This window comes from Mustela erminea, chromosome 16 (assembly GCF_009829155.1).
Source record: "Mustela erminea isolate mMusErm1 chromosome 16, mMusErm1.Pri, whole genome shotgun sequence".
Taxonomy (NCBI): domain Eukaryota; kingdom Metazoa; phylum Chordata; class Mammalia; order Carnivora; family Mustelidae; genus Mustela; species Mustela erminea.
Window position 1 is genome coordinate 84094043 of NC_045629.1, and position 16021 is coordinate 84110063.

General features: G+C 62.6%; 1 protein-coding gene and 1 long non-coding RNA gene across 5 annotated transcripts; one reads left to right on the forward strand and one right to left on the reverse strand.

Moving 5' to 3' along the window:
* Positions 1-4729: 4729 nt before the first annotated feature.
* Positions 4730-7159, reverse strand: LOC116575413. Its single transcript, XR_004279761.1, has 3 exons — positions 7058-7159; positions 6985-6989; positions 4730-5556 (listed from the first exon to the last, which is right to left on the reverse strand). It is a non-coding gene; the product is annotated as an uncharacterized LOC116575413 (long non-coding RNA).
* Positions 7160-7323: 164 nt separating this feature from the next.
* Positions 7324-11414, forward strand: GPIHBP1 (glycosylphosphatidylinositol anchored high density lipoprotein binding protein 1). 4 transcript variants are annotated; one of them, XM_032316796.1, is made up of 5 exons: positions 7324-7408; positions 9253-9356; positions 9826-9945; positions 10769-10885; positions 11010-11414. In XM_032316796.1, the coding sequence occupies exons 2-5, from the start codon at positions 9305-9307 to the stop codon at positions 11243-11245; spliced, it is 525 nt and encodes a 174-aa protein (XP_032172687.1). In that variant the 5' UTR covers positions 7324-7408; positions 9253-9304; the 3' UTR covers positions 11246-11414. The 4 variants fall into 4 exon arrangements, with proteins under 4 accessions (XP_032172687.1, XP_032172691.1, XP_032172688.1 ...); XM_032316800.1 differs by having other exon boundaries at positions 11049-11414; XM_032316797.1 differs by lacking the exon at positions 7324-7408 and adding an exon at positions 7501-7679 and having other exon boundaries at positions 9251-9356.
* Positions 11415-16021: the final 4607 nt, after the last annotated feature.

Sequence of the window (16021 nt, forward strand, 5' to 3'; positions counted from 1 at the left end):
CCAGCCCGCCCCCTCTGGGGTTCCCACCCTGGTCCCAGCCTGGAACCCAACTCATGCCACGGAGAGTGAGCCTCTCAGCTTTTCCTGTGGGCAAACACCCCAGGTCATAGGGCGGTCCGCCCCACAGGACCCTCTTGGGCTGTCCTGTGCACCCTTCCCCTGTTAAGCGGTCTGTTCTTACATGTGTCCATGGCCAGCCCAGGAGACCCTGGACCCCTTGCTCAGTGGCCAACATGACCAAGCATCAGACCCAGGAAAATGCACTAAATCCCGGGAAGGCCCCCAAATAAAGTAATATACCAACCCGCCAAGCACTAGCAGCCCACATTGATAAGGACCCGACCCAAACCACACCCTGACCGGGACTGGCACCCTAACCAAGGCAAAAATAGAAACAAACCCAGAGTGCTCTGCTCATGTGTGCCGTGACCTGACGTCTGCTCCAAGTAAAGCCTCTCGCGAGCCAGGGCAGTTGTTTCCGCAGCGGTGAGCGAGGTGAGCACACCGGCGGCGAGCGGGGCGTCCCCTGCCTCCTCTACCCTTTACACCGGGGTTCCCGGGGCCGGTCTCCCTTGCAAACAACCGCAGGTAAAAACACTGGTGCCCCTCAGAGCACGGCGGGCAGGGCTCCCACCGCGGCGGGAAAGCGAAGGTCGCAGCGAGGAGAGTCCAGTGAACGTGCGGTCTCCCCGCGGCGATCCACGTCGTGTCCACACCGCGGTCTGGCCCAGGAAGCCTGCAGCAGCGTCAGGTCTAAAACAGCATCCACGCGCCTCGTTACAGAAGTTCCTCCTTGCCGTGAAATGTTCCCGTCACCGGAGCTGTCAGCCAGTCCATCTTTCTGCCCGAAGCCCGCGGCGGCTAAATCATCCGCAGGGGGGGTAGGGGGGAGTCTGGCCAGTTCTGAAAACAGGACATCAGTGAAGTTGGCCACTGGGACTGCCCCTTCCTCTCACGGAACGGTCTCTCCGCAGCCTGTGATGCTGACGGCATCTCACCCACAGAACTGCCTCCAAAGCTGGCGTGTCCTCTCAAACCTGGCTGTCGCCGTGCCGACTCGGGCCATGGAATGTTCTAGATCCTCTGTTGTCTTTCCCCGTCTTCACAGCCTCTGTGTTCACGCTCCGGGAAGCACGTTCTCCGCTCCTCCCCGCGCGGCACCTCCTCAGCCGTGAGTTCGAGCCAGAGATCGCGGCAGTGCGGTCCCACGTCCCGGCTCCGCTTGGGGTTCTGGTTCTCCTGCTGCTGGCCCCATGTCTGCGGGGACACCCTCCGCGGACGTCCTGAGCCCCTCCACCATCCACGGGGGTGATCCCCTTCCTCCAAACTCCTGTCTCTGTTCACATTTTGACTTCTTGCCATGTGCCACAAATTCTTCACGACATCTAGGATGATGCATCTGTTGGGACCGATTTAATGTTAAAGCCTGTTTAACTCGTAGGGCTGCTGAGCCAGAGCGACTCCATGTTGCCCAGGTAGCCATGTTGCTGGTTACACCCGCGGACTTCATTCCGGGAATAAACACCCCCGTAGTTCCTGGTATGGTTCCGGGTATCGATTCCAGGAGTAAACGCCTTCACAACAGAAGCCACGTACCTCGGGTCTGTGGTTACGCCCTATAAAACCAGCTTATGAGATCAGGACAGGGTCGCTCTCTTCGGAGGCGGCCCTGGCCAGTCAGTCTGACTTCTACTGCCTGGCATAGAATAAGGCTTTGCATTACTTTCACTTGTCTCGGTCTCGTTCCTTTGATGACGGACCCCATCTGCGTCCTTTCCAGAAGGCTCTCAGCCGGCTTCACCCAGCTCCGTTGGAGGACTCCCTACCCATGGCCGCTATCAATGTCTTAAATAAGACGACTTGACCGTGGACGCTACTCCTTGATCTCCTGGCCACAGATCCGCCTAAACCTCTGCGGCCGTCCCCATCAGAGCTCCTGGTGACCAGGTGCACTGCCAGTGAGCGGTCCTATTTCAAAACGAATCTTTTCTTCCGGGCAGGAGGTCTCAAGAGTGGGCTTAAAACAGTCAGTGAGTCCTGCTGTAAGCAGATGGCGGTCCACAGGCTCTCCCGCTCCGTTGATAGAGATCAGGCAGAAAGATTCCACATGATTCCGCAGGGCCTAGGACTTCCAGAATGGCCCGTGGGCACTGGCCTCATCTTACCCTCACCAGCTGCGGGAGCCCCTAACAAGGGGTCAGCCTGTCCTTTGAGGCTTTAAAGCCAGCCACCGACTTCTCTCCAGCTGCCGATGTCCTAGATGGCGTCTCCTTCCCGTACAAGGGACACCTGTTCATCTACACGGGACACCTGTTGCTTGGCGCAGCCGCCTTCGTGAGTGACCTGAGCTCGATCTTCTGGAGAACCACGGCAGCTCTGACGTCGGCACTGCCGTTCGGTCCTGCACGGGGACGGTCTGGAGACGACCCCTTCCTTGCAGCCTCAGGGACCGCTGCCGGCTTCCGGCTGCTCTCCCGAGGCTTCCTCACCTCTCCCAGCCGACCCGGAACTGAAGAGCGCGCAGGCCTTGCTCTGGGTGAGGCTCTGGCTCGAGAGAAAGCGGTTCCCGCTGGGATCTTCTATCCAGACCAGAGCCACGCTCTCCACGTCGGCAAGAAGGCCGTTTCGCTTTCTTACCAGCTGGGTATCCCGGAGAAGCTCGTGTGATTTCCTTCCAGAACTTCTTGCGTTCACGATGTGGCTGTGGGTGCAGGAGGCCTCGCCTTCCGCCTGTCTGGGTCCCCATCGGCCTTCTCACGACGCTTGATCGTTTCTAGCTTTCCGATTTAAAGTGGGATGTGGGACTTTTCCTTTCACCTCAACAGAGGGGTGCCTGTGGGGTTATTAACTGCCTAATCTCCATGTTTTTGTGTCAGGGAACAGGGCTATCCGAGGAGAGGGCGAGAGAGATGCGGGGCTGGCCGGTCGCGGAGCGGCCGCACAGAGACCGTGTTTACGAAGTTCTCCAGCTCCTGTGGGCGCGGTTTGTGTTGCCCCAACACAATCACAGTAGTGACATCAAAGATCGCTGGTCACCATAACAAATCACGAACAATTAAAATGTTTGAAATACTGCAAGAATTGTTGAAACACGACACAGAAGCGTGAAGTGAGCCAACGCTGTGGAGAAGCAGTGCGGACAGACTTGCGCGTGCGGTGGCCACAAAGCCCGAGTGGGGACAAAACGCAGTGATACAAAACGCAGTGTCCGCGAAGCCCGAGACAACGGGGGAGCCCGCAGGTGTTTCTCATTACAAATCACGACATCTCAGTGTTCGACCACGGTGACCGCTTGGAAATGTTCATCATGAAACGTCTACATGGGGGAAGGGGCCAGACCCTGTCCCCATGCGTCTCCTTGACTGTCTGACAATTAAAAAAAAAAAGTTACCCAAACTTCTGTCACTAATTGAATGTGTCTTCTTTTTTTATTTTATTTTATTTATTGGAGAAACAACACGGGCGGAGACAGCGCGTAAGAACTTGTACCACGCCGGTAGATGGTGTTTGATCACGTGTAAGTCCTCGCCCTGCTGCGCACCAGCGGACACAAGGACGTGTCTACACCGAAACAGGTGTGAAGAATAGGCAGAGCGAGCTTCTTCGTAAATGCCCGAACCGGAACCAATGCCAACGCCACCCCATGAGATGAGGCTCCGTCTCCGGGATTCCCACATCGTGTAAATCTACACGGCAGCAAAAACGCGTGTGGACAGACCTCCACTACACGGGGCCCGGGGGACAGTTGTCGCAAGCACTGTGGCCGGATGGAAGTAGTCGGATACAAAGCAGCTGAAACTCTGGGTGCCGTTGACACAAGGTCTCACAACAGACAAAGTGAGTGTAGTGTTAGAAGTCCGAACTGTGGTCACCTTCAGGGGATGGACACAGACTGAAAGGAACCCAAGGGAGTCTTCTGGGTTTCTAGAATGCTCTGCATCTTGAATGATACGAGTTTTTACTACATATGTATGTGTGTACATGTTTCCTCGATCTGTACACTCAGTGTGCTATTTGCACACGCAGTTGTATGTAAATTCTATCTCCGCCTTTTTCGTGAAACAAAAAGACACGTGCTAGAGTGTTCAGAGCCAAACACTGGGAACTGCCCACAGCTCGTCGGCTGGGCGATGGATAAAACAACTGTGGGGTGTGTTCCCAGGACACAATACTGCGCAGCACTGAAGGAAACCAGTGACATCTAACCTCCGCGGTGCAAACGGACCTCAGGGGCCCAGCAGGAGTCAGAGGGTCCGGACAGGAAAGAGCGCCGACAGGCTGACTCTAATTACATAAACAGGTTTCAGATAAAACCTTAGTTTATCTACCAAGACCTTGCATCTTGCACAGCTTCTCCGAGCTCCCCTCCCAGTGCTGGATGGGGCGATGCCTGATTGACAAATTGTTTAATACAGTCAGCTAGATCTTCCAATTCACTCCATCAAGTTTTGTTTTTTAATGCTTAAAAATAAAACCGCCAGTTATTTTTCCAGCAAAAGTGGGTTCATTAGGGAGCAGCAGAGATGGGCACCGTGGGACAAGCAGATAGTCACCTCCGTAGAACAGAAGAGAGGCTCTTTTTTTTTTTTTAAGATTTTATTTATTTATTTGACAGAGAGAGGCACAGCAAGAGAGGGAACACAAGCAGGGGGAGTGGGAGAGGGAGAAGCAGGCTTCCCACCAAGCAGGGAGCCGGATGCGGGCCTCCATCCCGGGACCCCGGGTTGTAGCCAAAGGCAGACGCTTAATGACTGAGCTGCAGGGCGTCCAAGGGAGGCTCTTTTGTAGAAGGGCAGGGGTGCGAGGAAGAGCAGTTGCAAACTGAGAGCTCATTGGAGTGAAGTGGGAGCTGGAAGTGTAGGGCTTCCCACCACTGAGCACTGGCGTCTCTCACCAGCCGGGGAGGAGGACACTGGGCTTCCTACCTAGTCCGGTGGTAGTAGCAGCCTGCAAGGTGCGGCTCTCCCTGTCGGGCCTGCAGCGGAGGAGTGGTTGGGGTGAGAGCCGCCCCTGCTGGCCTCCAGACTCCAGTTCAGGGAGGCCCCTTTTACTCATGTCCCTGTGTCTAAAGATCTGCCACCATACCCGCCAGGCATCCCAGTGGGACCTCTCCAGGATGCGGGTCCCCTGCTCTGATGCGCGAGAGGCGCCCTGCTGCCAGGAGGACATCGGCAGCCCGTGAAGCCTGGGGCGGGGCCGAGCCCATAACCTGGCGAGGGCCCCCCCCCCCCTCACCCTTGGGCTTCCCTGCTGCCACGCTGGACTGAGGGACCCTCCCCCAAGTGTGGACCCCCATGTCGAGCTCGGCCATCGGTGTCCTTCTGTCCAGACGCCCAGGGCTTACACACGTGCACGCGCACACGCACTCCTTCCCCTGCAGTGGGGTGGACAGTGCCGGGGGCAAACTTGAGTGAAGTTGGTACTTTGGAGACCTGTTTCCTCCCCAGTCCCTCGGAAAGCAGCGCGCATGCTCTTGGCCGCTTGGACCGGCCTCGTCTTCTTCCGATTCGGGACACAAAGAGACCCTTCGTTCCTTTACACAGCTGCGGGGCACCCCTGCGATTCCAATGCGACCCAGTAAATGACAGCACCTTGTGCCGGCCCAGCATGGCTTTTCCCAAGGGAGCCCCAGTGTAAGGCACCGGCGCCCCAGACTCCTAGCGGGCCGACCAAGGAACCCCTCGGCAGGGGCACGGGGTGGGGAAGGGTCTCTGGGAGGCAGCGCCCCAGGTAGAGGGTGCGGCGGGGTCGGCGGGGTGCGGGGCCGGGCGGGAGCAGCGGCCTCCGGACGCTCTGACCTGTGCATACACGTGGGAGCCCGAGTTAGTGGCAGTTTAATGAGACACGCGGGTGCAGAACTGCAGACGGAGAGGGACCGATGCGACACAGCCGCGCCGCCCGTGCCAGGAAGCCCCCTCCTGAGTGCGCGTCCGCGGGACTTGAAGAGACACTCGGGGTCACCGCGGCCAGAGCGCCCGGTCCCTGCGCCCGTCCACCGGCCAGCGGAGAAGCAGCGCAGCGGATCCGCAGAAGGGAACGCCATGGAGATGTGTCACATGGAGGAACACATGGAGATGTGTCACACGCGTGTCACACGTGCGTGCACCCCAAGGCTTGTGTGAGTGAAGTAAGCCAGTCACAAGAGGACACGCGGCGTTTCACTTCTGCGAGGTCCCCAGCGCCTTCGGGTTCAGAGACAGCAGGTGGGACGGCGGTGCCAGGGGCTGGGGGAGGGGAGCTAGTGTTTCAGGGCAAGACGGAAAGTTCTGGAGGTGGATGGTGGGGAAGGCGGCACAACCAAGGCGCTGACCCTGCAGAGGGGGGGCTTGGAAGGGCCAGAGACCAGGGACCCTGGGTCACCCTCCACCGTGGGGCTTCCGCGGAAAGGGAGGCTGAGACTTTCCAGGGTTGATGTGGATGGAACCAACGGTGCCCAAGGACTAGGGAAAATGAAGGCCACAGGTGCCCGGGGGCTGGGGGCGGGGGGAGGCAGGCTGACTGACCGAAAGAACGAGGCGCACCTCAAGCCGGGAGGGACGAATGGATGAGCCCCTGAGACCCCGAGCTTCCTCACAGGCTCCTGGTGTGACCGGGGGTGCAGGGCATGTGCCCTCCAGCACCACTCGGAGCTCCCAGTGGCCAGCCCCACCCCACCATGTCTGCTAGCTTCTCAGTGCTGGGTTGCAGGGGAGAACGGGGCTTGTGTCCCCTGGCAAATCCCGGAACAGCCTGGGCAGGAGAGCAGCTTGGAGAGAGAGAATCCGGGGAGACTCCTCAGGGCCCCCTGCCCACTGGGGTGACAGGGTCCAGACTCTGCTGTAAGAGGGAAGCCCCTTCCTCCGCTCCAGAGACTGTCGGCTGCAGAGTGGATGGGGGAGAGCCCGACCCGGGGGACACACGTGAGGACCAGCGCAGCTACAGCCCACCTCTGTCCCCCCAAACCCCATCCCCCTAGGCCTGTGGGCTGCAGGTGGGGACAGACACCCTTCCTGTCCCCACAGACACCAGACCTTTGCCCCTCAGTCAGAAACACTGCTCACCCCTCAGTCAGAAACACCCCAGGTCTGGATCTGATCCAACTGGGTGACCGCAGAAGCCCACATGGGGAGGATGAGGGGGCATAGAATAGGGACTCAGGGCTCGGGCCAGAGCAGCAAGGCTCCCCAGGGAAAGCAGGGCCCTGCCCCACCCCCACCATGTCCTCCTCTGCCAGAACGACAGCAAATATGGATGGTTGGGATGTCCTGTCCACGTCTGGTATGAAGTCTGAGCCCAAGTCTGCTCCTACCAGGAAAAACAAGGTGACCCACTAGGTCCACTTGGCTGGAAGGAGGCCACGGGAACCGCAGACCAGCCACGTCCACAGGGCCACCCACTGGAGCCAGCCGGGCCCAACCGGGCAGCACAGGCAAGATCGGATCCTTGCTGTGCAGGGGGTCTGCGGGCCGGGAGTGGGTGGCCCTGGGGCTGCCTCTGGACATGGGTATGGCCAAGGGGGAAGGGCTCCAAGCCCAGGGCGCAGGCCATGTAGCATGCAAGCTCTAACGTGGCACTCAGCTGCCCATGGGGCTGCCAGCCCTGAGCCCGGCCCTGAGTGTGTCTAAGGGAACCAAGTGGCTGTGCTGGGGTCGTAGGAGGCGCCCCTGTCCTTGAAGCCTGGGGTCAGGAAGCCGCCACTAACAGGCATGTGTTTGAACCAGAACATCTGAAAAGGCCTGGGTGGGCAGAGGGGTGGGTGCACCCTCCCCCAACCCAAGGGCTGGGGGTCCTGTGGATGCCAGGGGTCTGCCATCAGGGGGTTGGGGCAGGAGGTTGAGCTCCCTCAGCCTCGACAGGCCTCTTGCACACACGTTGGCCTCCAGCCCGGGGCTGGCTGGGCAGCGGCTTCTGCAGGGGCAGGCCTGGACGTCTCCCTCCCTGGACGGGGCAGAGGGCACAGCGAGCGCCCTCCATGGAGGGGAAGGGCGGCCAGCAGGGCTGAAGCTGGGCGGTGGCTCCCGGTCAGTAAGGCAGGGCTCTAACTCCACTGCTCCCTGGGGCTGCCCAGGAGCTGCGGTGTTGCAAGCACTGAAATGAACAAAACGTTACCATCCTCGGAGGCTTCTCATAGGGAGCTCTGGCTGGGCCTGTGGGGGTGGGGGGCACAGCTGGCAGGGGGACCCCTGCTCCCTAATAGTTCTGCACTCCCACCCAGGGCCCTCCTGGGAGCAGCTCTGGGCCTGCTGGCAAGTAGGATCCAGGAATGAAGAGGGTGGGCCCAGGGCCGTGTGCACCCGGCAGATGGACCCTTGATGGAACGTGACTTTGGCCCTGGTGTGGGGAAGTCCTGGGGGCAGCCTCTCCCGGAAAATGAGGGGGCTCTGGGGGAGGCAAGGGTGCATGGCTCCCTAGGAATTGAGGCGGGACAACACCTCTTGCTGGCTGAGGCTTCAGAGAAGGGTCGTGGCAGCCAGCCCTGCGGGGACCGAGGCCAGGTGATGTCCTCAACGCTGGCAGGCATTGGCCCCCGCTGGCCAAGACGTCCTATGAGGACCCTGAGGCCCAGAGACCCAAGTGGAGCTGGCCCCAGATGCAGAGGGGGAAAAGGAGCCAGGCCCCAGGCCCAGCTGATCTCACCCCCGAGCCACCTCTCACCTCCTCTCCAGGTGGCCCCAGAGAATGTTCGAGGCACCTGCTGACAGTCAGGGAGGTGACTCCAGGCACCAAGGCACGCACATAGCTGGCAGGCGTGCGGCCCGGGCTCCAGGTCAAATCCAACTCCCTGCCCCTGTCCCCACTTTCCCACTGCCCCCCAGGAGGGGGAAGGGGCTCTCAGTGCCCCTTCAGGTCTGCGGCCCGCAGAGGAGGAGGGGTGCCCCCAGAGAAAGAGCGGGGGGCTGCCAAGGTTGCTAGAGGGTAGGAGGAACCCAGAAGGTAGGGCCCAGAGGCTTGGTCACAGGAGGCATCCCCAGCCTTCCGCAAGCACTGCCCCCAGCGTGGGGCCAGGTTCGCCAGCTGCACTGCTCACGCCAGCAGGCCAGGCCAGCGCGGGGCTGCGCAGGTGGACAAGACGCCCCCCACAGTGACTTCCTGTCCCCCCAGGCCCCTGAAGTCAGGGGGGAAATGGCTGTCCCTGGCCTGACGCCTGGCACCAGGGCCGGGTGAGGCCCATTGTTTGAGGCTGGAGCCGGGGCGGGGGGGGGGGGGCGGGGAGGGCCAGGGCTCAGGGGCCTCCAGGAAGCCCCCGAATGCCCTCTGTCCCACTTCCCACAGACTGTGAGCCTGAGCAGGAGCCCTCGAGAGCAGACCGGCAGCCCCCGGCGGGATGAAGGCGCTCTCGGCTCTCCTGCTGGCCCTCCTGCTGTGCGGGCAGCCAGGTACCGGGGCCAGGGGACACCCCTGCAGCGAGAAGGGTTGGCACGGTCTGGGCCCACAGGGACCCTCAGGACACCCAGCCTGAGGGCAGGACATGGCACGGGGAGCGTGGGGGTCAGGCTGGAGTCTGAGGCTGGAGGGATGCTGACGTGGGCTGTCCGGGGCTCCCAAGGTCCCCAAACCTGTCCCTCCCTAGCTCCAGACCCCACCTCTTTGAATTGAAAGCTTCGGGGTTACCTCTGCTGTCCCGGCCTCAGTGTCCTCTTCTGTCACACAAGCGGACCGTCCTGAGGGTTTACTGGGGCGGGAGGGGCCGTGGCTGCAGGGCCCGCAGCCGGGGCCGCAGAAAGGACCGAGTGGGAAGGAAGAGGGGAGGAGCGACGGAGGACCGATGGGGGGACCCAGCCTGGACCTTGAGCATGTGCGCTCTGTGCCTGGAAGCGGGGCTCACAGGCATCCCTGTGTGGCCAGGCACGGGGCGGGCGCAGGACGAGGAGGAGGAGGACGACGAGGACATCGGGCAGGACGGCTACGACGATGAGGAGGAGGAGGAGGAGGAGGCCAGTGTGGCTGCAGGCGGCGGGGACAGAGGTGACCGTCCGCCCCTCCTGAGGGCGCAGGCACTCTCACTTCCTGGGGGCTCCGCTGACCGCCGGGCTTGGTGCAGGACCGGCAGGACATGGAATGACAGGCAAAGCCTTCCAGGGCGCAGGGGAAGGGACGGGAGGGCCTGACACTCGGCAGCCCCTTGCCTCTCACCCTGGCTGAGACCCTCGACGGCCACCTAGAGTGGGGAGCCTAGAGAAGGAGCCGCTCCTGGGCAGGGAGCCTGAATAGGAGGTCGCTAGGCAGAGAGGGACGCAGTGGAGTCCCTGCCTGGAGAGACCAGTGAGTGTGCAGGCCCTGGGCACGGAGTCCAGCTCAGCCAGACAGGACGGTTTGGGGCTGCTGGGGAGAGGCGGGACGGGGCAGCCCTGGCCAGCCCTGAGGCGGGGTGTGGGCAGGCTGGGCAGGGGCTTTGAGAGGCATCTGCTGGGAACAAAGCACTGGCCTGCAGGGGGAGACGCAGGGCTGCAGGGGGAGGAGCTGGGCCTGCAGGGGGGACTCTGGGCCTGCAGGGGGGACTCTGGGCCTGCAGGGGAGGCTTTGGCCTGCAGGGGGAGGCGCTGGGCCTGCAGGGGGAGGAACTGGGCCTGCAGGGGAGGCTTTGGCCTGCAGGGGGAGGAGCTGGGCCTGCAGGGGGGACTCGGCCTGCAGGGGAGGCTTTGGCCTGCAGGGGGAGGTGCTGGGCCTGCAGGGGGGACTCTGGGCCTGCAGGGGGGACTCTGGGCCTGCAGGGGAGGCTTTGGCCTGCAGGGGGAGGCGCTGGGCCTGCAGGGGGAGGCCCTTGGCTTGAGCCCGCCTTGCCTCCCAGCGCTGCTGCAGTGCTACTCCTGCCAGTCCCTGCGCAGAGGGCAAGGCTGCGAGCAAGTTCAGATCTGTGCCCACAGCCACAGCTTCTGCAAAACCCTCATCTCCCACGGAAACACGGGTAAGCGGGCCCCAGGGTGGCCAGGGCGGGGGGAGCCCCAGCTTGCATGCAGAAAGGCGCACGCCCCTGCCCCAGCCTCTCCAGCCTGACGAAGACTTTCTCCGCCACCCCTCCCCACTCCCAGAGTCAGGGCCTCTGACCACCTACTCCGTATGGTGTACAGACACGTGTCACCCCTTCACCAAGACACTGGAGGGGACCCTGATGACTGTGACCTGCTGCCGGTCCTCCCTCTGCAACCTCCTGCCCTGGCAGGACCCCCCGGGCAGCGGGGCCAGCAGCGCCCGGGGCCGCCGCACGGTGGTGGCCATCGCCCTGCTGCTCGGCCTCCTCTCCGGCCTCCAGGCCATGGGGTCCTGAACAGGTCGTCCCACCCGCACCCCAGCTCCCACTCTGGATGGCCAGCACTTTGTCCAGTGCCCGACCCACCTGCCCCTCCTCCCAGCCCCGGTTTGGCGAATAAACTCGGAGCATCGTACTGGTCCAGCCAGCACTGGCGCTCCCCAGCCCCGTCTGCATTTCCTCTTTCCTGTCTGTCTGGAGTCTCTGGCCTCCTCCTCTCCCCACTGCCTGTGCCAGCATGGGGACCCCAGATCCAGGGCTCCGCTGCTCACATGGCAGGTCCACACGGCCCGGGTAGAGAACACACGCATCCTAGGCCAGAGGGAGACGGCCGTGCCCTCTCCCCACTGTCCCATCACGGAAACGCCTCCAGCCACGACTGTGGCCTGGGTCCTGAGAAGAGAAGTGGGCAGTGGGAGAGGCTAGGGAAGGGAACCCCAGGGTGCCCAGCCCCTGTCCTGGCCAGGCTGGCCCCCTTGGCTGCTGGGGGCTCTCAGCCTTCCTGACTGGTGGCAACACAGAGCCCTGGGAGAGAAGGGAGGAGGCCTGGGTCCGGGCCTCAGTTTCCCCATCGAGCAGCATGGAGCAAGGCTTAGAAGACCCCTCAATCCCCAGCAGCTCAACCTCCCCTGTGTAGAGAAGCCCAGAGTCCTGGCCTGCCTGTCAAGTGACTCCGGCAGGCGGAGTAGCCTCCGGTTTTCCGCTTCCTTTTTTCCTTATTAAAGAAAACCTCAAGGCCTAGCTGGGGGGCGGATCCCTGGGGTAGAGGAGACCCGTCTTTCTTCTCCTTCCTCCTCCCTGCTGGCTCGAGTGCTGCCTGGGGCTCAGCAGCCACTTTGCACCATGAGGCAGCACACTGAGGCCGGCAGGGCAGCATGGAGGAAGGGCGCGGAGATCACTGGCGAACAGGAGCATCAGCCCCACCCTGCCCACCTCGGTACCCCTGTCCCTGGGGGGGAAATGGCTGTGGGGTTAAAGTGAGTCATTTCTCCGTCATCGCCTCATCACACACTGTCACACACACGTGCTCCTGGGGGTGCACACACTGTCATGTTACTCCCACCGGTGTACGCACTCGTGGCCGCACACGCTCACCCACACAGCCCCTCCCAGGGCAGCAGATAAAAGCAGAGCTCGGGGGTCACTCCGTCTGGGTTAAAATGTCAGCTAAGCCCACGCCCCAGCTCCATGACCCGTATGAACGCCACGCCGCACCTGCTCGGTGACCCAGACGAACCCCTGCTCCTGCCGCCCCCGCCCCAGCTGGGTTTCCCTGTCTGCTGCGTGGCAAGGGAGGGGCCTCCTGGAAGGACCAGCCTCAGGGAAGGCCGTCCGCGCTTCGGTGAGCCAGTGGTTGGGACGGGCCGGAGGAGGACCGGGTCGTCTGACGCACCAGGGCCGGTCAGGAAGGGACGGTCACCATCAGAAGGAACTGCCGGAATCAGGAGGTGGTCCCAGGGGACGACTCCCTCTCATCCGGCGTGGGCGGCCCCTCCGCACACAGTGGGCCCGCGACAGTGTCGCACTCGCCATCCAGCTCCACGGCTGCCTCTGCCGCTCATGACGGCCTGGCACGTGACCACACGCGGCGGCTCACACCAGCTCCAACCGGTCACCTGTGGTCCTGAGGCTCGGGCTCCGACGTGAAGGGCGACGTTCCCTCCCGAGCCTGGGACCCTGCGTTCCCGCGTCAGCCTGACTGGGTCAAGGGAGGCGCGGTTTCTGGGTGTGTCTGGGAGGGGCTTTCCAGAAGACATTAGCATTGGAGCGCCAAGATGGTCCCTGCCAATGTGGGGGCCTCACCCCATCCCTGAGCCCCAGATGGAACAAAAAGGCAGAAAGGGCAAATTGACCCTTCTGGGACTGGACCTCCGCCCTCTCCTGCCCCCAGACCCTGGGCCTCCTGGTTCTCAGTTCTCAGACTCCAGCGACTCCCCCCAGGGGCCCCCCTAGGGCTCCAGCTTGCGGGGCCGTGGGGACCTCTCGGTCTCCACAGCCACGTGAGCCAGGCCCTGTGATGGCTCTCACAGACACGACCGGGCATCCGCCGCACCTCTGGAACTGTCCCCTCACCCCCGTCTGCCTCAAATCTGCCTCCTCCTCCCTCTTACCAAGGTCTTTGTGGTGACATGGGGCCACCACCCAATGGAGATTCAACCCCACCACATCGCCCCTTCGCCACATGAGGCCACACACTCCGAGCCGCAGGGACCCGGACGTGGACGTCAGCCGGTCCTTATGGAGCAGCGCCCACCATCCGACCTCAGAGCCCCCAGCCTTGGACCCGAGGAGGGTGAAGCCCAGGTCCAGGGCCCAGCAGAAGGGCAAACTGGCCACAGGGGCCACAGCCCAGAAGTCAGGCGTAGCTCTCAGCCCCCGCACGGCCTCTAGCAATGCTCCCCCCGTCCAGACACCGTCAGACGCCCTCGCCTTTCCCACTGCTAGATTCAGGCTCCTAGAGAGCTGGGATTTTTAAGATTGAATCTGTGATGGGCAGGTGGGGGAGGGGGAGAAAGACAAACCATCCACCGGACGGACAGCCTCCCCCGCGCTGCCCCTGCATGCATGGCCTCCCTGTGCCTGGAGGCTACTGTCACCCTCGGCCTGAGGCGGCAGAGTCGCCTGGGCTGATGTGCCTCAAGGCAGGCCGTTCCCCAAGTCACACACAGTCTTCCCTCCACCAGATACGCCAGTGCCCACGGCACTGTGCGCGGCGCCCCATGCCCCCCTGGTCGTGGCAGATTCCAGCTCATGGGACAAATTCTAACCACACCTCCCTGCCTCGAGCTCTGACCAGCTGGGGACAAGGCACACAGAGACATGGGGCTCTAATGCTCCCCCAAGGAAGACGCAGCTGAGTATGGGGGCCCCAGGCTGGGGGGTGAGGGTGGGGAGCGTGCCGGGGGCAGGCAGACCCTAGGGGCTGCAGGAGAGACAGCGGCAGAGCTGGAGGGCTGCTAGGACCGAAAGGTACTGTCTCATGGTCCTGGAGGCCAGAAGGCTAAGGTCAAGGTGTCAGCGGTATTGGTTGCTCCCGGGGCTCTCTCGTGGGTGTGTAGGTGGCCATCCTGCCCCCGCGTCCTCATGGGGTCATCCCTCAGTGCGTGTCTACGTCCTGGTCTCTTCTTGTAAGGGCATCGGTCAGTGGGGATCAGGGCCCCCAGTGACCTCCCCTACCCTCATGACCTCCACAAAGACCCATCTCCAAGCACGGTCACCCTCTGAAGTCCTGAGAAGGACCCAGCATGTGGATCTGGGGACACGACGCAGGCCATAACCAGGGGCTGAGACAGAGCTCTGTGCAGCAGGCAGAGTGGCGTCAGCCCAGGCTGAGCTTAGGGAGGTGTTTCCAGGATGGGAGAAATGGGGCTTGGTGACAGCCTGGCCCGGGGGGACCCGCAGACACATGGGGGTGCTGAAGCACGTGCCCAAAAAACCAAGAATTCAAGGGCCCCTGCCTGTGGCCCTTCTGAGTGCATCCGGTAGCTCCTGCTGGCTTCCTCAGTCCTCTGTCCATCGGTCCGTCCCGGTCTCAGTGACCTGTCAGGGCTATTTGTGACGCCTGTGTCCCCCATGCGTTTGCAGCAGCACCAGCCGGCCGGCCCCGGAGCACTGGGTCCTGCCCACAGACCGCTGTAAACGGAGACGGGTTTCTCCGTCCCTGTCCCGCAGAACCGGCAGTTCCTGTGGGGATTCGGCTCGGGCCGGCCTCAGGAGTTTGCAGTGGGTGACAGCAGGCACTTGGCTGAGGTCCCTTCTTCTAGACTGAAAGCCCAGGCAGGAGGCTTCCAAGATCCAGGCTCGCCCACAGACAAGGAAGGACGTGTCCGTCCCAGAGGTCACTAGCATAGGACAGGGAGAGGCCGCGGTTGGGAAGGCAGCCTCTGGGGCTTGGTCAGATTCCGCGGTCCTCACCCCAGGGCACCTGCAGGTACACAAATGCCCAGAAGGTGCTTCTCAAGAGCCCTAATGCTGGTAACTTCTGGAGCTGGTGGCCCTGTGGCTCCCTGGCCTTTGTCAGTGTGCGTGGGAGCTGCTGAGATGATAAGGAGCCCCCGGGCTGACCTGCTGGCCAGGCCTCAAGTCTGAATGGGCCACTTCCCAGCTGCGTGACCTTGACCAGCCACGCGGCCTCTCTGTGCACGGTCCCCTGGCCCACAGAGCCAGAGGAGAGCAGAACCCGTTTCCTAGGATCCCTGTGGAGGCTGACTCAGGTGCTGGCCACCACGCGCTGGCGCTCCTGTGCCAGGGGTGATGCTGGTGGTCTCCGCTCTGACCCCTGGAGCTGCTCCGGGGGGGAAGGGGAGTCCAGGCTCTGTCACCCTCTATCCCCTTCCCCGTACTGGGTCCGCCCACTCACCCCTTCCCTTCTGCTCCCCCACAACTGACGCCCGACATGGAGAGGACAAACAAGCCCACTGGGCTGAGGAACCCCTTCCCAAGCTCTCTCTCCACTCACACCTTGGAACCAGCCCCTGGGGCCACCTAAAGGCCCTGTGTGCCCCCACCCAGTCCTGGCCCTGGGAGCAAACTCAGCAAGAAGGCTCTGCTCCCTCTTCTGGGCCCTCAGGGCTGCCGGCCAGAACAAGGGATCCGGGGAGAGGGCGCACGCAGACAGTCCCTGGGCACACCAGCCCGGCAGCCTCCACCCTCCCCACAGCGCCGGGCTCCTCCCCTCTCCTGCCCACCTATGCCCCTCCCACCGCCGGTTCAGCTGCCATTGTCCACTCACCGCCCCCCCCACCCTGGGGTGGTCTCAGGACATCCTTTCTCCCAAAACAGGAAGCAGGTGGC

Coding starts and splice junctions, on each gene's coding strand:
- GPIHBP1 (XM_032316796.1), top strand. CDS start 9,305: ATGAAGGCGCTCTCGGCTCTCCTGCTGGCCCTCCTGCTGTGCGGGCAG. Junction 9,946..10,768: donor TGCAGGCGGCGGGGACAGAG/GTGACCGTCCGC, acceptor CTTGCCTCCCAG/CGCTGCTGCAGTGCTACTCC. Junction 10,886..11,009: donor CATCTCCCACGGAAACACGG/GTAAGCGGGCCC, acceptor CCCCACTCCCAG/AGTCAGGGCCTCTGACCACC.